This window comes from Urocitellus parryii, chromosome 7 (genome assembly GCF_045843805.1).
Source record: "Urocitellus parryii isolate mUroPar1 chromosome 7, mUroPar1.hap1, whole genome shotgun sequence".
NCBI lineage: Eukaryota > Metazoa > Chordata > Mammalia > Rodentia > Sciuridae > Urocitellus > Urocitellus parryii.
In genome coordinates, this window is record NC_135537.1 from 157,799,086 (window position 1) to 157,823,073 (window position 23,988).

Consider the following 23,988-nt stretch of genomic DNA (forward strand, 5'->3'; position numbering starts at 1 on the left):
TCCACTAGGTGATGAAGGTGGAGAATCAGAACTTCTTGGAGAAGATCTTCCACTTGAACCATCTGTCACCAAAGCAGAAAGAAGTCACTTGATAGTATGGCAAGTGATGTATGGCAGTGAGTGAGCCCATAGGATACAGGTGGAGATAGGGACATGTCTCTTCTGCATGGTTTATTTTTCCTTTTCCCCTTTATTTAATGCTTTTTTTTTTTTTTTTTTTTTTTTTTGGTGAAGTAAGTTTCACCACATAATATGTGAGCATTTTTTCCTGTTAACTTTATATTACAAAAATCTGTCCTGCCGTAACAATACAAAGGAACTAGCTGTTTTACTGCACCAGTGTTATAGGCAATTTCAGTATATTATGAACAAATCAAAGAATTACTTTCTTCAAACTGGTGAATTACAGAAAGCAATCCAGATGTGGTTTTTTCTGCCACAGTCTAATGTCACTCACTTCATTTGATGGGGTCACTTTTTAGCTGTCACTAATAATGGAATTATTGGAAAACACTTGATAAATGAAACTGTACCATTAAGTACTATAACAGAGTTTTCCCCGGTGTATATAAAATTGACACACACTACTATCAGATGGAGTATCAGGATTTGTCTAACTGTCCCAAGAAGGCTAAAAGCTAACTGTAAATTAACTTTCACTTTTCAAGTCTGACAAATCTTGTTTATATGGTATATAAAACTTTGTTTCATCAGATTTTCAGGGGGTTTTATATTAAAGAAATTAAGACTACACTATTTAAATAAAAGTTTCCTGTTTCTGACTTATTAGAGCTCTAAAGTTTATGAGGCCTGCTTCTCTGAATATCCTGATTTTTTTTTTTTTGAGACTAGTTTCTCTTGTTTTCAAACTGACACGTTTGAGAGGTTTATAATTTATAAAGCTTAGAAGAAGCTTTAGCCTTGTGTTTTGTATTCATCGTACCAGAGATGGTGGTGGTTAATTCGGGTTTTTTTCTGTATAAAATATCACCTATTTGCCACATGTTCTCCCTGGGCTGTTCTGACCTGTTAGAAGTAAAAGTGAAGTCGTGATGGAGGGTGATGGAGTCTGTCCTCACCAATTAAGTGAGGATTTTGTGTGTATATGTGTGTGTGTTCCTGAGGACCAAACCTAGGGCCTCGTGCATGCCAGTCAAGTATGCTTACCACTGAGCTACATCACTAGCCCATTGAATGAGAAATTTGACCAGGAGGGTTGTTTTCTTTTTTCTGTGTAAAACTACTAAATATTTGGTATTTTGGATGTAAGTAACATGTTTAAGCTTTTGCGCCCTTCTAAGCTCAAAATACTATCTTCAAAAAGGAAAACTATGAAGGGGAAGAAGACAAAGCTGATATACCATATATATATAAAGTCAAGGCTGATAATTACATCTTTTCAATTAACAGTGTCCATTTAAAAAATAGATTAGAATCTATATTTAACTGATTTTTTTCCCTTAGTAAGTTTTTTAAAACCATGATGCTTTAGGTTTTTCCCTCTCAAGCTTCTTGAAAATGTATGGTTTACCATTTCTTATTGTTACTCTAGGCAAAGTTAAATATAATTTTATGCTATTTTTAAAATGCAAACCTATTGGGGCTAGGGCTGAGGCTCAGTGGTAGAGCACTTGCCTAGCATGTGTGAGGCACTGGGTTTGAGCCTCAGCACCACATAAAAAATAAAGTTATTGTGTCCATCTACAACTAAAAAAAAAAAAAAAAAATACAAACTTACGGGAAAAATGTTTCCCCGTCATTGTAAGGACTTCAAAGAAAAGAAAGCAAACACAGGTCTCCAATTGTCGAAGCATTCTTAGGTACCAGGGTTTTTTTGTTTTTTTGTTTTTTTTTTCTTCTGAACTATTACACAAAGATATCTGTAAAAAGTATACCAGTGACTTTAACGCATATACATGATCTGGCTAGGACATAAAATACGTGGGATTTACTGAGCTTTGGAAGACCTTTGGATCCATTTGGCCACATGTGTCTATAAGCACACTGTATACACAATAAAACTGTGGCTGTGTATGTTTTAGAAGAAAAACCTATTTTAATAAAAGCTGTATGTAACACATAATTTTTTGCTTGAGCTTAGTCACTTAAGGAAACAAAATTTAGGCCACTTTTCCATAGCTTGTTTGCTATGTGTTTTTGTTTTAATCTTAGCCACTTTTGGCAATTCCTAAAAAAGCATTATTAAACCTTTGTTAGGAATGTTGTATAAATTCATAGAGACACCAAAGTGTTGGGAATTTTAATCCCAAGAGGTAAGCATCCCAGAGTCAGATGCCCCACTTGTTCAGAAGCCTTTCACACATTTGTATGATTGATGTAACTTAGGAAATCAGGAATTAACAATGAACTGTGCAAACGTGGTTGTAAATGCTCCCTTTAAACTTACCAGCTCTGACTTAAGGAATATAGGTGCGTAATCATTTTACCTAAAGATATCAGATTTTCTGTGGCCCTGTTAATTAATTTCAGGGACCAAAAAGGACAAAAATGCCTGTATAAAGACTTGTGCGTATATTTGTAATTTCAGTTAAACACTTTCTATAGATTACTTTCCTTCTTCTTTCCCCCAATAATAGGTTTATATTCTTGTAATGTCTACTTTGATCAAGGTGGTAGTCTTTTGAAGAAATGCCCAAATGTAAGCTTCTCAAAAGCAGTAGAAGGCTGTAGCTCCCAAATCCAGGACGGACAAGGATTGAGTGCCTTGGGTTGGTCTCTCCACATAGAAAATTTGCCCCTATTGAAAGAAATCAGGGGTACTAAGGATTCTCATTTTGTTACATTGGGTTATGTATGAAATTGAATCATATAAGGGACTGGGATTGTGGCTCAGCGGTAGAGCGATCGTCTAGCACATGCGAGGCCCTAGGTTCAATCCTTAGCACCACATAAAAATAAAACAAAGGTATTGTATCCAACTACTTTTAAAAAATAAATATTAAAAAAAAAAGAAGAAGAGGGCTGGGGATGTGGCTCAAGCAGTAGCGTGCTTGTCTGGCATGCGCGGGGTGCTGGGTTCGATCCTCAGCACCACATAAAAATAAAATAAAGTTGTTGTGTCCACCGAAAAATAAAAAATAAATATTAAAAAATTGTCAAAAAAAAGAAGAAATTGAATCATATGAAATTATCATTGTTTAGCCATAGCTGATCTATAGAAATGGCATCACTGTATGCCTCAATCTAATACTTATTAAGTCTAAGTTAAAATCTCCGTGAGGCAAAGGGAGAATATTTTCTATGGACTCAGTTTTGAGAGTATTTTTCTGTAACTTGTATGGATCTAAATTGTTAAAATAGGAATCAGTCTCTTAAAAATTGCAACTTGTTGAGAGTGTAAAACATTTTAGCACAGAATATTCAGCATGTGACTTTCCAGATGAAGTGTGTTTATGTAGAAAGCCAGGCTCAGTGGTGTACACCTGTAGTCCCAGCTACATAGGAAGTTGAAGCGGAAGGATCATAAGTTTGAGGGCAGCCTCAACAACTTAGTACGACCCTGTCTCAAAATGAAAAATAAAAGGACTGGGGGTATAGCTCAGTGGTAGAGCACTCCTGAGTTCAGTTTCTAATACCGCAAAACAAGAAAAAGAAAGGCTAAAATACATTCTCTTGAGCCAGGCATGGTGGCGCATGCCTATAGTCCTAGTGACTCAGGAGGCTGATACCAGAGGATTGCAAGGTTGAGGCCAGGCAATTTAACAAGGCCCTAAGAAACTTAATGAGATCTTGTCTCAATGAAAAAAAGGGGGGGAGACTGGGGATCTAGCTTAGTGGTTAAGCACCCCTGTGTTCAATCCCCAATACAAAAAAAAAAAAAAAAGATTCTCAGTTGCAATATTGTTCGTTTCTTCCTGCATTTGAGAAGAGAACTCTTGACATAGGCTGCCTTAGTAATGAAACATCTCATAATATTAATTGTCCTAAAGGATGTGTGTCTTGGAAATGCTGTGGAACTGAATATTTATTTTCTTGTGAGTATTATGACCTTTACCAAAGGACTCAACCAGAGTTAGGGCTTTTCTTTGCCCTATTTTTCCACCCCATGGTGCTGGGGTTGGAATCCAGGGCCTTGTGCATGCTGGGCAAGTGCTCTACCACCATGCTGCATTGCCTGTAGGGCTCTTCTTAATTGATCATGTTGAGAAAGTGACTTACTTGGTCTCACTTTGTGACAGGGGAAGAGGAGGAGAGAAGATGAAATGTGGAAGTCATCAATGCTTTTCTAACAGGGTTATGCTCTTCTGTAACACTAAATGTCTTTTTCTTAAATAATTAAGTTTTATTATTAATTTTGTCCTGCATTTCTCAATATTTGAATATATTTTAACAATATATGTTCTAAATTTGTTTTTTGTTCTAGACATCTTATCCAGAATTTTACTTGCCTCCATAAAGTGGGATTCTGGAGTGTCCCACTTGACTGTCTTAGAGGCTGAGGCTTTGTTTCTAAGAGCAAAATGCTCACTTAGCAATGTAGTTATTTCAGTATTTATTTCTATTATGGAATCCCTGGGGTTCGGAATGTAACTTTGTACATGAAATATATATAAATATGTATATGAAACATGTATGAGGTCCATTGTGTTTTGTTTCCTTTTTATTTTTCCCAGGGGTCTGAACTTGGGTTTTATTTGAAAGTCCAATAATCTCTCCATCAAACATATCATTTCTCAGGGTCCAGAATGTTGTCATTTGCTACTGTCTGAAGGTGAGCAGTGGGGTGAGCCGCTTGGCTCATGTGTTCAAATGAGATGTAGGTAATGGACAAGAGAACTGTCTAGAGATGTAGGAGTAGGGAGTGACAACCCACTCATGACACTAACATTTACCCTTTGCCAGATTACTCTGTGATCAGAGACAGGTTGTGCTGGGATTCTGATAATATGGTGTGCTTATTTGTGATCTCTTGCTTTGGAGAGACTCTGAGAGGAAGGATGATATAAAATTAATCCCATTCATCGCACTGGTCTTTAGTGTGATCCAGTGGATTTTGTGTGTCTTCATTGGGATTCTTGTGTGATAGTGAAAGTCTTCCCATTTGTCATGTTAATAGGACATTTCACCAGAAAAGGACACAGTTATCTGTCCAGTGAGGTGGGATGCTCTATAACATAACCAATAGCCTGACTCACTCCTTGACTTGGTAGGACCTTGACGCACCTGCCTCTTCCGTCCTCTAGAGCCTGCCAAGGCATTGTTTTGGAAATTGATTAGTCAGTCCTGTTGCATCCTGTTTAGCCATATTTTGATCCCTCTAGTAAGAGGTTAAAATGGCAACAGAAGACATTCATTTTGTTTTTTGTTGGGAACAGGGCAGGAGCCCCATGGTCATAACTGGAACTGTAGCCTATAGACCCCTGCCCAGTACCAGGGAGAGAACTGCCTCTCAGGCCTTAGTAGAGAGATTCTGCTTAAGTTACCAGCTCTTAAAGAGGCAGTAATCAATTTATTTATTAGTCCAAACACTAGCTCAATCCCTAACCCTTAAACTTAAACTACACTAACACTAACTCATGACCTAAACCTAAACCTAACCTTAACCCTATCCCAATTCTTAACCTTAACCCTATCCCTAACCCTAGCTCTGTTTGATAGATTTCTCAGACTGCCTTCATTTTAAACTGACCCCTTACCCCAGCCCCGCCCGTAGTGGGGATTGAACCCAGGGCCTCATGCATGCTACTAGGTAAAAGTAAGCTGCAGATCCACAGCCCCTTTTTAAATTTTATTTTTGAGACAGGATCTCACTGAGTTGTCCAGGCTGGCTTCGAACTTGCTTGGATTACAGTTATGCACTGTCACACCCATCTAAATCCATTTTTTTTTAAAGAGAGAGAGAGGAGAGAGATAATTTTTTTTTAATTTTTTTTTTTTTAGAGAGAGAGAGAGAGAGAGAGATTTTTTAATATTTATTTTTTAGTATTCGGCAGACATGACATCTTTGTATGTGGTGCTGAGGATCGAACCCGGGCCGCACACATGCCAGGCGAGCGCACTACCGCTTGAGCCACATCTCCAGCCCCGAGAGAGAGAATTTTTTTTTTTTTTTTAATATTTATTTTTTAGTTCTCCGCGGACACAACATCTTTGTTGGTATGTGGTGCTGAGGATCGAACCCGGGCCGCACGCATGCCAGGCAAGCACGCTACCACTTGAGCCACATCCCCAGCCCTAAATCCATTTTCTTTAGGGAGATAGAGCAAGGTAGTGGGAAAAAAAGCTGTGGGTCCAGGCTTTACCCCTACAGTGACTTTAGGCAGGTCACATTAACATAACATTTGGGAGTTTTTTGTGAGTTTTTTTTTTTTCCTTTTGTTTTTGTGGTGCTGGGGATCCAACTCAGGGTCTTGTGCATGCTAGGCAAGTGCTTTATCACTCACATCCTTGGATATGAATTCTCTTGTATTAAAGGGGAAGGTAGTTTAGTCAGGTGATCTAAGAAAAACCCTAGTTGTAACCCTCTGGTTTTGTGACCCTATTTCTGATTTTCCTTGCTTTATTGTCTTTACAGATAAAAACCATACCTTGCTTGCAGGTTCAGGGCTGCCCAATCTGCCATGAGGCCCAGGCAGCTGGTAGGTGGGATTTGATTACTAGAGTTTCCAATTTATCAGAACAACATTGTATAAAAGAAGCTAGATAGCTTAACTCCTTGCTTTTCACCATATTCAAGTAGTACAGTGGTTCCCACCCACAGACACAAAGGAGTTATGATTTGAATGGAGGCCCCAAAAGAGGGGTGGACAAAATAAACCTCTGCTCAGTGGAAATAGCAATTTAACTTAAAGCCGCAGTTCTTAGCTGAACCAGGAGAGGGAGGTATGACCAGAATCACCCCAGGAGCTGTTTGCAGAATACTTTTTTTTCCCTTCTTCCTCTCAGGAATATCAGACTACTGATATAGTTACCCAGCTGATTATTATCCTCCTATTGAGAACATCTGCTTAAAGGAACTCAAAGCAGGGCTGGGGATATAACTCAGTTGGTAGAGTGCTTGCCTTGCATGCATAATACTCTAGGGTTCAATCCCCAACACCACAGGAAAAAAGGAAGAAAAAAGAAAAAGGCAACTCAAAGCAGCTCAGCTGGATTCACAAACACTTGTTTTCCAGGAGCACACAGCTTCATTCATTTTTAGCCTGTTTTAACTTGAACATTGTGGCCTGCGAGCAGACTCACCCCAAGCCCAACATAATAGTCTTTCTTTTTTTTGATTCATGGACAATTGAAGTTTAGGGTACTTTGAACCTACTGATACATTAAAAGCTTGAAGAGAATATTTCATCTCTCTTAAGCCTGAATTCACTTGGCAAGGCTATCTTCTGATGGTTTTTCATAGAAAAAAAAAGTACCTTTTACTTATCATGCTTCATTTTTATAACATCTAACAGTTTTTCCAAATATTTGGCCCAAAAATTCATAAGGTGATCTTCAGAGAAACCCTTTGGGGAGAATATTACCATTCCCAGGTAATTCAGGGGCCTGGACATCAGAAAGTCCTTGCCTGTTGGTAAACAAGTTTAGTTGAGAGTATCAGGTACCTCGCTGGTGCTATAACCAGATCAACTGAACACCAGGGCTACTTCAGGTGGGCAGAAAAGTGTTAGACTTCCACTCCAAGAGAACTGGGTTTAAGCCCTGGTCTAATGTTTCTTAGTTTTGTGACTCTTTGATAGTCACGTCACTCTTCAGTTTCTTTACTCTGAGGTGAGAGTAACATCCCAAAGAGAGCCAGGAGTGTTGGTACACTCCTGTTATCCCAGTAACTTGGGAGACTAAGGTAGGAGGATTGCAATTTCAAGGCCAGCCTCAGCAACTCAGTGAAGCCCTGTCTTAAGAAGGAAAAAAAAATTAAAAAGGGCTGGGGATCCTCCATGGTAAAGTGCCCCTGGGTTTGATCCCCAGTGCCCCTGCTCAAAAAATAAAGAATTCCCAAGGGGTTCTTGTGATGACTAAGTAACATGTGACAGCAACCAACAAACCACCTACCCTGCCAGGCACTCAGCATTGTGCTTTTGGAGTTCTCAGGTGTCACATGTGTGAAGACAGGTAAGACACCCTCAAGGAGATGGAGACCAGTAGGGGGAAGCAGACTCAGAAATGGTGAAAACCCCAAAGGTGTCTGTTCCTTAGAAGCACAAGTTGAACAAATGATACTAGTATGGTGTCTGCTTTATAATGTGACAAAAATAAGAGAAAAATTGGCTGCAGTGCTAGTCGGAAGCAGAATTATCCTATTTTTCAGTCTTCTTGTTAATGTTTCAGGCCTTGTTTAGGATGCTTTGAGGAAGGTAATTCCTATGAGGAAGGTAATTCCTCAAGTAGAGGTGCCTTGGCCTGACACATACCTTGCTCTATTGCCTTGCCCTCCACGGTTTAAGGAAAAAGGGGTGTTCTATGAAAGCTAAACACAAGAAAACCCATTGTGGGTGTATGCTTGTGCTACTGAGGATTTCACCAAGAGGTGTTCTGTTTCTGAACTATATACCCAGCCCTTTTTTTTAATATTTATTTTTTAATTATAGGTGGACACAATATCTATATATTATTTTTATGTGGTGTTGAGGATTGAACCCAGTGCCTCACACATGCTAGGTGAGCACTGTGCCTCTGAGCCACAATCCCAGACACTTTTTTATTTTCAAGCCCAGGCTGGCCTTGCCTCAGCCTTCCAAGTTGCTGGGACTATAGGCTTGTGACTCTACACCCAGCCAAGAAAAATCCATATTTTGCATCTAATAGTTAATTTCATTCCGATGCAGGAATGCTAAGGGACATGTTAAAGCATGAAAATAGTAGATTTGGCATTTTAGATGCCATCAAAACATCTTTGGTATCTGGGGCTGGGGATGTGGCTCAAGCGGTAGCGTGCTCACCTGGCATGCGTGCGGCCCGGGTTCGATCCTCAGCACCACATACAAAGATGTTGTGTCTGCCGAAAACTAAAAAATAAATATTAAAAAATTCTCTCTCTCTCTCTCTCCCTCTCTATCTCTTTTAAAAAAAAATCTTTGGTATCTGTTATTCATAATGCTTTATGACAAGAATTAAGCTCAGTTACTATATTATAAGTGGGTGGAGACTAGACATAAAAAAGTTAAATATTAACATCAGATGCACAGTAGGGTGTGGAATGGTTACAAGAAGGATTATATGCTGTCCACATGATTTAAGAACTCAGTCTTTTCAAGCAAGAATGCAAAATATTTTTTAGGACATCTCAGGTAACATGCAAAGAGTGGAATAGTCTTTCAAAAACTTGAATTGCTTCATAAGTAGTATGCTAATGATGGTCTGTGATAAGATTATTGGAGGAAACAAATAAGATCATGTTAAATATTACTCAACAATGAAGAAATATGTTTTTTTTTTTTCCCCTACTGATGCCTTGATTTCTTGTGTCCACTGCCCCTCCCTCTTTCTCTCTTTGGAACCCAGGGATGCTCTACCACCAAGCCACATCTCCAGATTTTTTTATTTTGAGACAAGGACTCATTCAGTTACCCAGGCTTGGCCTTGAACTTGCAATCCTCCTGCCTTAGCCTCCCAAGTCCCCTCGGATTACAGATGGACACCAGTGTGCCCAGCTCCATTGCCCTTTCTCATCAAGCTTATTTCCCCCTACCTTTGGCTCTGCCCAGACATGTGTTAATGTTTCTTTGAGTTTGAAATCCAGGAGTGACTTTCCAGGTGTTTGCCTCTTGCTGTGTTTGGGATGGTTTGGGAGCAGGCTTTTATTGTGTAGGCCATCTATGGTTCTATCTTGGAGAGTTTGCCTGGAGCTATAATGTCCTGATCACCGCTCAGTTGAGGGTTTATCAGACCATTCCACTTCATATTAAAGTCATGTTTCTGGAACCCCAAGGTGATAGCTCTTTCTTTCAAAGACTCCTCTACTGTAATATGAAACCAGCTCAAAAACCAAGTTATGATGAAGAATTGTAAAATTTAGCCCCTTTCTGCTTCTGGTCCTTCAAAAATCATCTGTGGGCCCTCAATCTTATCTTGGGCCAAGTGCAGTTTGGATTGTCTGAACGGTGGCCTTCTTCATGCCCAGCCAGATCCCAGGAAATACCTTTCCTCTGTCAGGCTATGGTCACTTAACATAAAGGAGCATACCCAGATCCTTTATGATAGGAATTAATGCAGCCATTGTCACTTGGTCCAAGCTGTTTTGATGCACCAGATTGTACCTAAGGCATCAAGGAATCAGTAATGAGAGGAATATGTCCTGATTATGAAGAGGCACTGTTGAGTTCTGTGGGTCCTGGACTTCCCTTGAGTCTTTTTCTTCTTAAAGCTGAGAAGGGGTCTCCAAAAGTCTACTTTAGTGTGGCATCAGAACCCTTAGCTTCTTCCTAGGGCCCTTTTGGCTACTAAGGTGAGGGGCTCAGAGGTGAAGCTTAATTCTTCCAGTACCATCCCCTCCCAAAGCAGGAAGGGAGTCGAGGAGACAGCAGCTCTGCTCCCTTTTGAACACAAGGTGGAGCCCTACTGGCACTAACCTTCCCTCATCCCTCCCCCTCTGTCACCACTGGGCTGTCACCCCCAGCATGGCAAGCAAAGCAGACCAAGGAGCTTGCCACACTTTTGAGGGTTGAAGTACACAGATAGGTAAACTCGTTCACTCTACCAGTAAGCAGGCTGAGGCCAAGAGCAGCTGTTATACAGCGGTGGAGACTGGACTAGAACTCTGGACTCAGTTTAGCGCCCTTTCTACTCAGCTCCTGTAGATTCTCACAGCCCCTGGTTCTTACCCCAGCATGAAGGAAATACCTTTCCTCAGTCAGGCTATGGTCACTTACAGCCGAGGGACCCAAAGGGGCCAGGTCCTGGAGCTTGTGCCCGCGTGAACAATTTTTTCAAGGGGCGAGAGAAACATTGGCCTAAGAGATTAAAGAAAGGGATTTCTGAAAGTATCTACACCACCATTTCTGTCTTTGAAGTTGCAGAGGAATTTCTGCTGCTGCCACCTCCAAGCAAGCACAAGAAAATATCACAGAATGAGCTTAGTGAGTTGCCTCAATGGAAATTTCATCCAAGGCCGATAATAAATAGGAGTTACATAACTCAGCAGGTCACAGCACTAACTAAGCCCTTCACAGGCCATCAGTCCACATTTATTTCCTGGGTTTTATAACTGCTGCTGAAAAGGAAAAAAGGAGGGGGTAAGGATTAGGGGAAGAGAATCTGTGCCTGGAATAAAATTCCAAGGCCACCTTCCACTCTCTCCACACACCCCCTCTGCAGCTCACTCAAGGACGTGCGTCACCGTCACCGCACATGCAGACACTGTGCTTCCTGCCAGCAAGCTCATATCCCTGTCCCAAGCTGCAGTGAGTGGCCACAGCTTTAAGACCTGGCCTTTTTCTGTTCTATAAAATGGCAGGGCTGGATTGGATGAGTTCTAGAATACCTTCCTCTCCCATGACGAAACTATAGGAGCACAGGAGCTGGAGTAGGTTTGTCCCCCACTGCTGCCCCCAGTGTTAGTGTTGGAGCCTCTTGATGGCGATGAAGGAAGAGCAGGCCATCAGTGTGCTGACTGGGCAGATTAGGGCCTAACTGGTAGACCAAGGAGGAGACGGGATGGACAGCACTCCCCTTCCCAGATTCATGAGACTGACCGTGTGAGAAGAGAGCTGGGTACACGGAGGTTGCTCTGAGTGCACTGGGCAGCTTCCCAGTACCCAGGGTGAAACATCCCTGCCACCTCTCCAAGGCCTCACCACAGTTGGGATACCGAGGCAAGCAAGAGCAGGCCCAGGCTACGCACACAGCTGAAGCAGGCCAGGGCCTAGAGAATGGGGACCTCATAGCAGTGTTTTGACATCCTCAAGCCTGGAAAGCTTAATGCCCCATAGGATCCAGGGCTGTTCCAGAATACTCCAGGAGGTATGAATGTACCAAACTCCAGTTGGCAGGCCCCAGGCACAGCTTCCACTCCTCACTGTCCTGCATTAGCGAGTCAGCTCCTTTATTGCGCCCCCCCCCCACCCTTGCCCAGCCTCTGCACAACTTCAGGCCAGATCTCACCAGCTGACATGAGAAAAGGAAAGACCTGGGGAAGAGGGAAGATGTCAGGTTTGTGCCTCATGAAAGGACAGGAAAGCTTGGTGGAAATTGGAGCAGCCAGAGAATAAGGGTGCTTGGGAGGAATCTTTCTTTGGTGAGCAGCAGCCAGGAGCCCCAGTCCCTTCCCTGAGGGACCTGGTGCAGACGATACCTGAGGCAGGAGGCCATGCTGCCATCCAGCCTCTGGAGCTCCTGCAGAGAAGACTGGCAGAGGGCAAGGTAGCCTGCCTGGGAAGGAGCACTGGGGGCAGGTGTGCAGCAGAGCAGAACTGTGGAAGAGGTCAAGTCTGGATGCCACTGATCAGGAGGAAGTTTCCAACCAAGACAAAAATGTCCCTCGGGTGAAGAGACGTGGCAGGAGGCGGCTCCTTCCTGAGGCCCAGGACTCAGCCTTTTATTATACTCAGTCACTCTGCTGTCCTCAGGCTCCTCCCCCTTGGCTGTGCCCTGTCCCCAAGGGCCTCTTCCTTTTCAGCAGCAGTGGCCTGCCTGGGCTTGTCCCAGGCAAGGTAGCAGCTGGGTGTCCTGAGCCACAGCTCCCCCCACCCTCACAGCCCAGCACTCTCCCTAGGTGGGGAAGGAGGCAGTATCCTCCCCACAAAGCTGAGACCTGCAGAGGGGGAGTGTATTTTTAGTCCCAAGAACCAACAATAAATGAGCAGTGCCAGAAAGGGGTCTCAAGGTCCCTCTCTGGAGCTGGCCTTAGGCCAGTCACCTCCTCAGATAGTAATCCGATAATCTATTATACTTGAGTTGGATAAGCCAATCCCCATTGCCCGGCAGGGCTCCAAGGGGCCAGGTGGGGGTTCCAGCCAGTCCCAGGGGAGAAGGCAGGGACAGACACTTTACCCCCACTGGCTACAGACTGCCCAGCTGAGGGGTGGGGAGGGATTGCCAGCCCCTGGCCCAAACTTCACATTGCTATTAAAGGTCTTTTCGGCCATTCCCCTGCGTCTACAAAGGGCTACTCCTCAACAAGTCCTCTGCCCTGACTGGGGTCTAAAAGCTTGGTCTACGGACAGCTTGGAACAAGCATTTGCACCCTTCCTTGCCAATCTGGCCTTTCCCCTCATCAGTGAAAAAGAAGGGCACACAGGAAGGGCCATCTGGAGAGCCGATGAGATGAGACCCAACTCAAAGGAAGCAGAGCCGTGAGTGCCTAGGATGAGCCTCCTCACAGGGCCTGCCTTTCCTTGTTGAAAGGGTTGAGAAGTGAATGTGGATTGTTCTAGAAAATGCCCCAGGCTGGGCAGGGAAAAAGGAACATTAAAATCATTCAGAAGGGGCTAGGGTTGTGGGCAGTAGTAGAGTGCTCGCCTAGCCCTCGCGAGGTGCTGGATTTGATCCTCAGCACCACATAAAAATGAAATAAAGATATTATGTCCACCTACAACTAAAAAATATTTTTAAAAATGAATAAATAAAATAAAGGTATTGTGTCCATAAGAGGAAAAAAAATCATTCAGAAAATTCTCGTCACCAGGTATGGTGGCGCACACCTGTAATCCCAGCAGCTCAGGAGACCCAGGCAGGAGGATCGTGAGTTCAAAGTCAGTCTCAGAAACTTAGTGAAACACTGTCTCAAAAGAAAAAAGAAAAAGGGCTGGGGATATGGCTCAGTGGTAAAGCACCCTAGGTAGGTTTCAATCCCTGATACAAAATAAAATTTTTTTTAAAAAAGTGTTAAGGTCAGAACATCATGTGCCCGCCCACTCCACCTCTGCGTGCCAAGCCAAAAAGGTCTTAGAAAAGGAAGGTCCTTGCAACCTGGGGCAAGTGCTGAGCCAGTCCCAGCTCCTTCAAGGGCTTCACTGCTTCCCTTCATGCTCAGGGCAGCTGTGAGGCCCGTCTTTCTGTGTGACAGGACTCTTAAACCAGGGCTTCTCCATCTCAGCACTATTGACAGTTGGGGCTGGATGCGTCCTGGTTGTGTGGTCTGTGTATTAGAGGGAGTTCAGCAGCAACCTTGACCTCGGACCCACTAAAAGCCAGTAGCATAACCCCACATACACCTCCAATGTGACAGAAAATATGTTGCTTAATGTCCCCTAGGGCAGAGGTGTCCCTGTTTAAGAATCATTGTCTTAGATGGCAGGTGCCCAAGGACTCTAGGAGGGGCCCAGCTGAAACCTTGACCATCTGTGCTTCTGCTCTTCTTGCTACCGCCCTTTTTTTTTAGGGGGAAGTCCCCTTTGAAATGTTGATGAGAATGATGACTGTCTTCCCAGAAGCAACTCCCGCCTTTAATTCCAGGGTGGACTCCAGGTGCTTATGCATGGTGTGAATGTCAAGAACATAAGCTCACAGGAAAACAGGCCATGAGAGAAGTGCAGTCATGTGAAGACTGCGGCTGGGAGTATAGGGAGAGGCATTCAAGGGCAGGTTGATGAGGGAGGAGACACCTGGGCTTTATGGCCATCTGACATGTGTCTGAGGCCGGTGGCTGGGCCAACATGATGAGCCTCATGCACATGGGCTGCCCTGACTCAGCCCTCTGGACATGACCTGTGGTTTTCCCAGAAAATGCTTCCTGTGGCTGAATGATCTCAACATCTACCCAGACATACCTGGTCCTGAAGACAGGGGTGTACACCCCAGGAGCTCAGAAGTGACCTTTTGTTCTGGGTTCTAGAATGTGAGGATGATAGGGAAGGGAACGTGAAGACACCAGGAACTTCCAAGCCCAGACTCTTGCAGCCTGCTGTAAAGACATTTGGAACCCAGCACTCATATTGTGGGCCTCAGTTTCCTTATTTCTAAAATAGAGGAGTTGGACTGGATGATCTCTGATAATTCACAGGTGTTGAGAACATCCTATGTGATAGGGTCTTTATGTACATTTTAGCATTTAATTTAGATATTGCTTTATGAGATCATTACCCTCACATCCAGCTGACAAAACTGAGACTCAGGTTAGTTAAATAACTTGCTCAAAGTCACACAGCCAGTTAGTAGAGGGCAGGAAACACACCCAGGCCTGACCAAGCAGCAGCATTATTAAGAACATAAGGAGCTCAGGCAAGAGGCTGGCTGACTGGGCAATGGCAAGGAGCACGCAGGAGAAGGATGGCAGACTGGCCAGCCTAGTAAGGAGGGGCAGGGCAAGACAGCCTATGGGGAGAGGCTGAAGATGACAGGAAGGTTTGGAGCCTGGGGCACTGGGCGGGTGATGACCCTATTAATAGAAACTAGGAAGTCTAGAGGAGGAGCAAGTTTAGGGCCAGGAGATGATGAGTTCATTCTTAGACATGTTGACCCTGATTTGCTAACAGCGGGACATTTAGGCTGAGTTCTAGCCACAGTTCAATTCGGAAAAATCAAGACTTAAAACACTCTCTTGCCAAACTCAACTCCCCAGCTGTTCACACCAGGGTTCCCCAAGTTACTGGCCATGAGTTGTGGTTGCCTTGTTTGGTTTGCAGCAGCCCAGCCAAGCCCAAGTTCAAGTCCCGCCATGACCGCTAGGGGTCCCCACTGGTGCACAGACCTGATGGAGCTGCCCAGGGTGTGCCTGCCTTGGGGCCTGCCTAGAAGGGACACCGTGGGTTTTAGGGAGCCTGGCTCCTCTGTCACAGGGACACAGGTTTCTTCCTCTTGTAGAGGTGGGAGGGAGAGGGGCTCACGTGACCCAGAGCACAGTCTCCCCGTCCTGGCAACGCTTTTCTTGGGAGTCTAACATTAACCTTCACCATCAAGTTCTGTGGACCTTAGAACTAGGGAGAGCAAGCTGGGCCCCATTGCCTGCAGGCATCTTGGGGACTGCCAGCTCCCGGCAGCCTGGGGGACACCATGTCCAAGGCACTGGGGCTCAGGACCTCAGGCAGTGAAGCTGAGAGCAGGATCTCAGCTGTTCAGACTGCTTGTCTCCCCTGACATTTGCGTCAGCAGCCCTGCCCTTTGACTTTTAATTCCCCCAGAGAGGAGGGTGGAGGTGATCAGGACTAATTATCTGCAATTCAATTCGACCAGCAAGTTATTGGGGTTTAGCCTGGCTTCCTGCCCTCCCACACCCCCAGCTTTATGGCCTTGGTCTCCTTCAGAAGCTGGAGAACAGAGAGCAGGAGGGTCCTCTTGGTGTCCTGGTATCAGAGTGCCCTGTGGGAAGTTACGCTTATTAAAAGTGTTTGGAGTTTCCAGATAAATGTGTCTCCATTCCCATGCCCAGCCCAGGCCCTGGGCCTTCAAGGCAGCTTCCCACTATGCTGGGGCTTGTTGGGACATGTCCCAACATGGGCCAGACCAGGCGAGGGCTTCCAGCCTCCTGGCTGCCCTCCTGGGTTAGTGGGTGTAGGGCTTTGGAAGAGAAGAGATAGGACAGGCACCGGGGAGTCTGGGGAGCCCCCCAGGGCTGGGGCCCCTGCCAGTGTCTGGTGTCCCTCTATATTTGGCTGCAACATTACTGACATGCCCTCTCAGAGAGGCAGCCAGCCCAAGCCCTGATGTCTGCTTCTAGGGCCTGGACTTTTTGGGACTATCCTTGTGGGGTCTGGGGGAGGCAGAGGTGGGGTTTAAGGGAACATTTCCTCCTGGCTCCAGGGCAGAGAGGAGCTGAGGGTGTGTGGCATAGAGAATTAGCCCTGAAACCTTTCTCAGAATTCCTTGTACAGTTACTCGATTGTTCCTTCTGCTCAGGTTTCCTGGGGAGGCCTAGTCTGGGGCCACAGGGACTGCCTGGGCATGAACCCCAATCCCTTCTCCCTCAATTTAAACCAATTCCCTCCATACCAGATTTTTAAAAATTTTTTAATATTTATTTTTAGTTTTAGGTGGACACAATATCTTTATTTTATTTTTACGTGGTGCTGAGAATGGAACCCAGTGCCTCACGCATGCTACCACTTGAGCCACATCCCAAACCCTATACCAGATTTTACTTGGAAGCACTCTAGGGGTAGCTCACTTCGCCATCTTTTGGATTTCTCAGATCACTTAACATTTCCAAAAAAACAATTTAGGATCTGACATGGTCACCAGTTTTTTTTATTTTGCTGAGTTAAGGACATTAAAAGGAAATGTCAAAGGAAGGGTGCTTTTAAATACATGCACACACTATTGAAAACGCATGGCTCAGATGAAAGGTCGAGTAGATTCAGCTTTCTGAAACCTCACTATATTGTCCTTATTATTCTCATTTTGCCGCGGGCAGATGAGAACATGGCAACAGCTGCCACTGGGCACCCCGTTGCTGGACTCCTGTTCTAGGAACGTCTGGTCCCTTCCACTGCTTAGCCTGGGCCTGTTGCCAGGGCAGCCAGCTGTGCTGGGGGACCCTCCCCGGCACTCTCCCCAGCCATCTCATGCACTTTGGCCTCTTCATTGCTCCTCCTCTCCTCTCTCTCCAGTATTTGCAGAAGGAGGTGAGGAGCCTTCTTCATAGCACTCCCAGACTGAAGAGAGCAGATTGTCCCTGCGAACTCCTGGCCCCCTGCTGCAGCCCAGTGTCTGCCCAGGAGAAGTCACAGGGTCGCCATGCTCCCTGAGGATCGCTGCTGTGGGAAGTGCCAGGTCAGGGAGGCCAGAGCCTATGTCTGCCACTTTCTGCCCTGTGATCTGAGACTAGTCCCAGAACCTCCCTCCCTGAGCTTCTGTTTCTTGTTCTATAAAATGGGTATATTAGCTCCTCATCACAGGGCCAGTGTGAGGGTTAGATGAGAGAATGTCTGTGAAAGTACTTTGTGAACCATAAAGCTTAGGTAGGGGTAGCTATTATTATTATGGGAAACTAATAAACAGCTGAAGAAAGAGCAGTCCCACAGCTGATCTCAGCATCTGGGTACAAAGACAGGGTCACACCCACCCTGGGGTTGCAAACTGGGAGCCCCTTCCAACGCCACAGAGGAGCACCAACCTGATCCAGGGAGTCTAAGAGGCCCGGGCTGGTAGAGGCCTTCTGCATGACTAGGACCCTGCCTCTGGCAGGTACAAGAGAAAGGGTCCCATGTTGGATGTAAAGGCTTCTGTTAGGTGGCTGCCCTCTGGTTATTGGTGCTGACTGCCTCCCAGATTGTAGAGAAGTATGTGGAGGGCTTCCCAGGGAGGAGCCTCTCTGGGGTAAGTGGAAAGCATCAGGCCTGAGGATTCACGAAAGGCGCATTCCTGGACACCAGGGCACTCACCTGTCCTCGCCATGTTACCATGGGGCAGAGTAGGGGCACACCAACACCTGTTCCCAGTTCAGCTGGATCCCTTACTCTGAGGAGCCTCAGTTTCCTCAACTATAAAATAGGAACAGGAGGTAAAGTTTGCTGTGAGTTTATCTGAGATCACAGGTGAAAGCCCTTGCAAGATGCTGGGTCAAAACAAGGTGCTCTGCCTACCCTCCAGGGAGTCCTCACAAAAGGAACCAACAGTCCTGAGAAAGCCCGCACCTGTGACCACTCTGTCTCCCCCACCTGGAGTGGAGCCCTGGCCTCTGCCCTGACCAGCGGCCAATAGGGCAGATCTCTCGGCCCAGCCAGGCTGTGGCTGCCCCTCCTCCCCTGGCTGCAGCCAGTTGTCATGAGGTCATTGCCACCTTGCCCAGCTGGCATCCCCCTGCCCCCTCCCACCCCCATGCTGACATCCCATTTGGCAAAAAGGTCGGAAAAGCCGCTGACACTTCCAGACCCTGAGTTCATTGACTGGTCAGGGCCTGCAGGCCACAAGCTGACCATGTGGGCAGAGGGTTTGCAGAGTGAGGGAGAGGCCCTTCCAGGCCTTCTGCCTGCCTCAACCCCAGCCCACCCCACAGGATACTCCCACAACTTCCACGACACCCCTACATTACCTACCGGGACCTACACACCCCCTCCACACGCTCCCCACAGTCTCTGCTCCCCCACATAGAGGCCCCCACACAGGCAGCCAGGGCTGAAATGGCTCCTCCGTGAAGCTCCTCATTGCTCATTTGTGGAAACCAAGGCCTCCTGAGAGGGCAAGGGTTAGTCAAGCCACACCATCAGTTTTTCCAAGTGCTTCAAAGTGCCAGAGGGAGTGACAGCATGGAGACTCCCGCCTCCTCACTGTCCCCCATCCCACTGCAAGGAGCCCCTCAGCTGGCCCCACCCCAGGCCTCCTACAGGGTGATTTCCCAGGGTGAGGCTGGGCTCACCCTCTGTCCTGGGTGCAAGGTCATCTGAAGCTGACGGGAGGCCCCACAGCAGAGCCAAAGCCTTCACAGCTTGATGGTGACAACAGGCTTCTTCAGTGACTACTCAGCCCACGGCCTACTCCCCCAGTCACTCCGCCAGGCCCTGCCTGCCTCAGGCTCCCTCCCTGGATCTCACACATCAAGACCCTTGGCAACTGCCTGGCATGTGGCTCCAGGGCTGGAGTCTTCCTTAGACCATCAACTCCCCGAGGCTGGTGAGGAGCAGGGCTGTCACCCAACAGCATGTTCAATGAGTGAAGAGGCCAGTCTCCCCACCCCAGCCTCCCTGTACAAGCCTCCTCCAGACTGGAACTGAGCTCTGAGATCTAGTGGGAAAGGCCCTCAACCAGGAGCTGGGAGTCTGCTGCAGATGGTTGTGTGACCCTGTTCCAGTCACTTCCCCCTCTGGGCACCAGCTGCACCTAGGAATGGGGGGGTGCTGTTTGGGAGAATGCAGAGTGCTGTGGTTCCAGCACCACCCCTGTGCAAGTGCTCTGGCCACCACGGCGGCCTCTTTCTCACTGGCTTGGGAGAGGGCACCCTCTTGGGCAGACCCAGGCTAGGGAGTCCTATATTATAAATATAACTGCCACCCAGAATAGCCCAGAACATTTGCAACCTGGGAAGCAAGGGAACAGAGTACTTCTTGCACCTTCCCCCCAACCACACCCCACCTCCCCCACTCACACGTGGCTGGGTCCACCCGCCCAAGGAGCCACTGGGCACAGACTCCGGTCAACATCCTGCTTCCTGCAGGGCCCTCCCGGGAGGCCCGGCCAGGGAGGGCACACAGAGGGGTGTTTGTTCGCAGTGGGCGGCGGGGAGAGATGCTAATCGCTGCGGATCGCTGGGCCCGCTGAAGGTCAGGAGGTAACGCGACCCGCGGTTATAAATAACCGCGCCTGGCGGCTGCTGAGAGCCACTCGCTGGATCTGCGCCCCTCGCCGGCCCGCGGGCACGGATTGATTACTGCCCTCCCCAGCCGGCCTGCGGGAACCTGAACCCCGAGACAGCCGCAGCGCAGTGACCTTTGGGGGTGGCGCGCAAGGTCAGACCAGGCCCCTGGGCTTTCCTGTCCTCTGCTGGGGGGAGTAGGTGGGGAGGAGTCACTGAAGTCCCACCTTCGCCACCCCTGCCCACCCCGCCCCCCCACGCCCTCCTCGCGCCACCATAAGGTGAAAGGAGGCTGCAGGACCCAGGGACCCAGGCTGCCCTCTCGCTCCACTCCCGCGTCCCTCAATCCCTATCCTGCTCATGAGGCTGATGGCAGGCAGGCCCGAGGGACCCAGCCAGGGAGGGCCAGCCCACAGCCACACCGGGCCCTGCTTCTAGAGCCCCCCCCCCCCCACGCACTCTCTGCTGAATGGAAACAGATCCCCTAGACCGGGGCTTCAGGGGTCTTAGAGGCTTGAGGAGGGGAATGATGCTGGGGGCACCTGGGGAAGCTGGCACCTCTCCCACCTCCCTTTGGAGAGAGTGTGCCATTTATTTTTGAAACTCTATTTCTCCCCCCCCCCCCCCCGGAGTTAAGCACACACACTGAACAGTATACAAAAGTGTTCAGCTGGGTCACTTTGCACTAGCCCTCCAGGTCCCAGAAGGCCCACAAGGCCCCTCCCACTGAGCACCCCCAAAGATAAGGCCTCTGCCGACTCCCAACCTTCCCGGTTCTGGCCTGCTCCTGAGCTGCGCATCCAGGGCGCACACAGTACGTGCCCTTTGGTGTCTGGTTTCTCTTGCTCAGGGTTGTGTTGCTGAGGTTCCGCTCCTCCCTCGGGAGTCAGGGGCCGCTCATCCTGCTGGGAGCTTGCCCTTGTGTGACTCTCTCACCATTTATTCACCCATTTTGCTGTTGATGGACACTGGGGCAGGTGCCGGCTCCTGGCTGTCCTGAAGAGCGCCTCTGTGCACACTGCATCCTGGGGGCTTGTGGAGGACAGGGACCGTGGAGCCCAGGTGTGTGTGTCTGCTCAGCTTTGAAGATCCAGGAAGTGTTACTTTTTCATTGAACATTTCAGCAAAAGTGAATTTTCAAGGTTAATTTTTTTTTCATTCTTAAAAAAATGACAAGAACACCACTGTTTTTTTAAAAATGGGAAAAGATGGAATTGTAAAAAAGAAAGAAAAGAGACATGGTGGTGCACACACTGCAATTCTAGCCTGAACTGAGGCTGGAGGGGATCTCAAGTTGGGGGCCAGCCCTGGCAACAATAGTGAGACCCTGCCTCAAAGTTAAAAATAAAAAACACTGGCTATGTGGCTCAGTGGTAGAGCACCCCTGGGTTTAATCCCCAGAGCTGCAAAAATTAAAAAAAATAATAATAAAATAAAGAGCACCCATTACTACTATTTCGAGTCAACCATTCCACCAGCCAATGGATGTTTTCTCAGAGGCTCAGGATGTTTTCTCAGAGGCTCAGGGTTTCTCAAACCTTGGGCAAGAGACCCAGTTCCTCCTTCAGGCCGCCTGGGGCCTAGGCCAGGTCAGCAGTGGCATCACCCAGGGAGAGACCAGGGCCTCTGCACCTTCTGTGGCCTCCATCAGCCGCCCCTCACCCACCAGGGCTGCCCCCATCTGCATCCAAGCTGAGGCCAGAGAGCCAAACCTTCCAGAGAGCTTGCCAGCCAGGCCTTGTCCAGCCAGGCTGTGCCCAAGAACTCAGAGCAGGAGGACTTGAAGCCACAGCACAGTCAACTGCGGTCAAGCCAGAAGAGGGCTGGAGCAGAGGAGCAGGCTGGGCTGTGGGCCCCCAGGCAGGCAGCAGTCAGGGGCTGGTCCCCAGGGCAGCTCTCAGGAGGAGGGGAGCCTGGTTGTGAGGCCCTAGTGGGCTGGACTTTGGACTTCATCCTGAGGCCACTGGAGGGGGTTAAACCTAGGAGTGAGCTGACCAGTCCGCTTCTAGCAAGATCATTCTGGATCCCTGTGGAATTTGGCCCATAGTGACAAGAGCAGGGCCAGAGACCTTCAGAGGCCCACGCCTGATAAGTTAGGGCAGTTGTGAAAGTCAGGGTCAGCATGACAGTGGCGGAGGGGAGTCTATTTCAAATAGGGTGGTCAGGAAAGGCCAGTCTGAGGAGGGCACTTCTGAGCTGAGGCCTAGAGGAAGTGAAGGAATAAAGCTCTTGGGGCAGGGGAGGAGGGGAACTATCCAAGTAAAGGGCACAGCAAGTGCAAAGACCCTGAGGCAGATGCACATGTGTCTGAGAAGCAGCAGAGAAGCCAGTGTGTGAGGACTGCAGTGGGGACTGGAGAACAGAGGGAAGACCTAGCAGGGCCATTGTGAGGGTTTAAGAAGGCAAGGCCTGATCTTGTTTTTGTTATGGAAGGATCACTCTGTCTGCTCTGAGAACAGACTTGGGTGGAGTGGGGGGTGGGGGGCTCAAGTCAGGGGAAAAGTAGAGGCCTGACCGTCAGTGTGGTAGGAGGTGGTCTCACTTTATGCAGACTGTGAAGGTGGCATCCAGAGCATTTGTGGATGGACTAGAAGTGGCCTGTGAGAGGAAGCAGAGTCCTCTTCTCTCCCCTGATCTCCGGGTGTCTCCCCTCTGCCTGTGTCCTCCCTCTTCTTGTCTCCCATTCCCTGTCCTCCCCTCCCTCACCCCTCTGCCCCGCCTCCCCTGCCCCATCTCTTGTGTTTCAGGAGTCCAGTGACTTCATGCTGTCACCTCCCGCAGGCCAGAGATACTGCCCTTGAGGACAGGCAGCAGCCCTGGATGACCGTGGCCAGGGCCCAGAGGCTGGGAGCTAAGGAGAAGGTAGATGTGGCTCCCAGGACCCACCCTGGAGCGCGCCTCCCCTGGTGGGAAAGCCCAGTCTCCACCTGGGGCATGTCCATCCCTGGCCCCAGAGGCTCATGGGAAATCCTGGCACTGCAGAAAGCAAAGCCCAGGGTTCTCCAATGCCCTCATGTAGCCCCTGCTCCACTTGGCGGGCTTTGGGGCCAGGGGCTCTCCAGGCCTCCTCCCTGCCCTGGTGGAGAAAAAAATACACTAGCTGAGGACTGGCTTTGTAGCTCAGCTGGTGGATCATATGCCTGGCATGTGTGAGGCACTGGGTCCGATCCTCAGCACCACATAAAAATGAATAAATTAATCAAAAGTATTGTGTCTGTCTACAACTAAAAAAAAAAAAAAAAAAAACTGAAGAAAGAAAGAAATACACCAGACGAACCTGAAGCATCCTGGAATGCCAGAAAGTCAGGAAGGGCTTTTTAAAAAGAACCACATGGAGGGGATGGGGGTGCTCGCTCTTGTAATCCCAGCAGCTCCAGAGGCTGAGGCAGGAGGATCAGGAGTTCAAAGCCAGCCTCAGCAATGGCGAGGCACTAAGCAACTTGATGAGACCCTGTCTCTAAATAAAATAGGGCTGGGGATGTGGCTCAGTGGTCAAGTGCCCCTCTGTACCCCCCCAAAAAAAAGAGAGAGAGAAAAAAAAGAACCACATCAGGCTGGAGTTATGGCTCAGTGATAGAGCACTCGCCTGGCATGTGTGAAGCCCTGGGTTTGATCCTCAGCACCAATATAAATAAATAAATAAATAAATAAAAATTAAAAAGAAAAAGATCCACTGGCAACTAAATATATACGTATATATTAAAACACACACACATACACACACACACATCAACAAGGATACATGAGGTGAGCATAGGAGTCACCCGGCCACAAGCTGGAACAATTCAGTAACAACATAAATATTGGATGGTAACCCAAATGTAAAGCAGATATTCAGGAGTCTATTATAAACAAGTGATTGAATA

The 23,988-nt window shown here is 47.6% G+C and overlaps 1 protein-coding gene and 2 long non-coding RNA genes across 11 annotated transcripts in view; 2 read left to right on the forward strand and 1 right to left on the reverse strand.

Moving 5' to 3' along the window:
* The window catches only part of Spag9 (sperm associated antigen 9), a 133,731-nt gene extending 130,750 nt beyond the window's left edge, over positions 1-2,981 (forward strand). For all 8 annotated transcript variants that reach the window (XM_026386873.2, XM_026386875.2, XM_026386874.2 and 5 more), the window contains one exon: positions 9-2,981. In XM_026386873.2, coding sequence (XP_026242658.2) covers positions 9-124 — 116 coding nt within the window. In that variant the 3' untranslated portion in view covers positions 125-2,981. The remainder of the gene's footprint in view (positions 1-8) is intronic.
* The window catches only part of LOC113181378 (uncharacterized), a 48,515-nt gene extending 28,511 nt beyond the window's left edge, over positions 1-20,004 (reverse strand). The window contains exons 1-2 of the long non-coding RNA XR_013343948.1: positions 19,916-20,004; positions 18,216-18,314 (exon numbers count right to left, since the gene is read on the reverse strand). This is a non-coding gene — a long non-coding RNA (uncharacterized LOC113181378). The remainder of the gene's footprint in view (positions 1-18,215; positions 18,315-19,915) is intronic.
* A 185-nt stretch (positions 20,005-20,189) lies between these two features.
* Positions 20,190-23,291, forward strand: LOC113181377 (uncharacterized). 2 transcript variants are annotated; one of them, XR_003300585.2, is made up of 3 exons: positions 20,190-20,276; positions 21,100-21,264; positions 22,870-23,291. It is a non-coding gene; the product is annotated as an uncharacterized LOC113181377 (long non-coding RNA). The 2 variants fall into 2 exon arrangements; XR_003300584.2 differs by having other exon boundaries at positions 20,193-20,276; positions 20,973-21,264.
* The last annotated feature ends 697 nt before the right edge of the window (positions 23,292-23,988 follow it).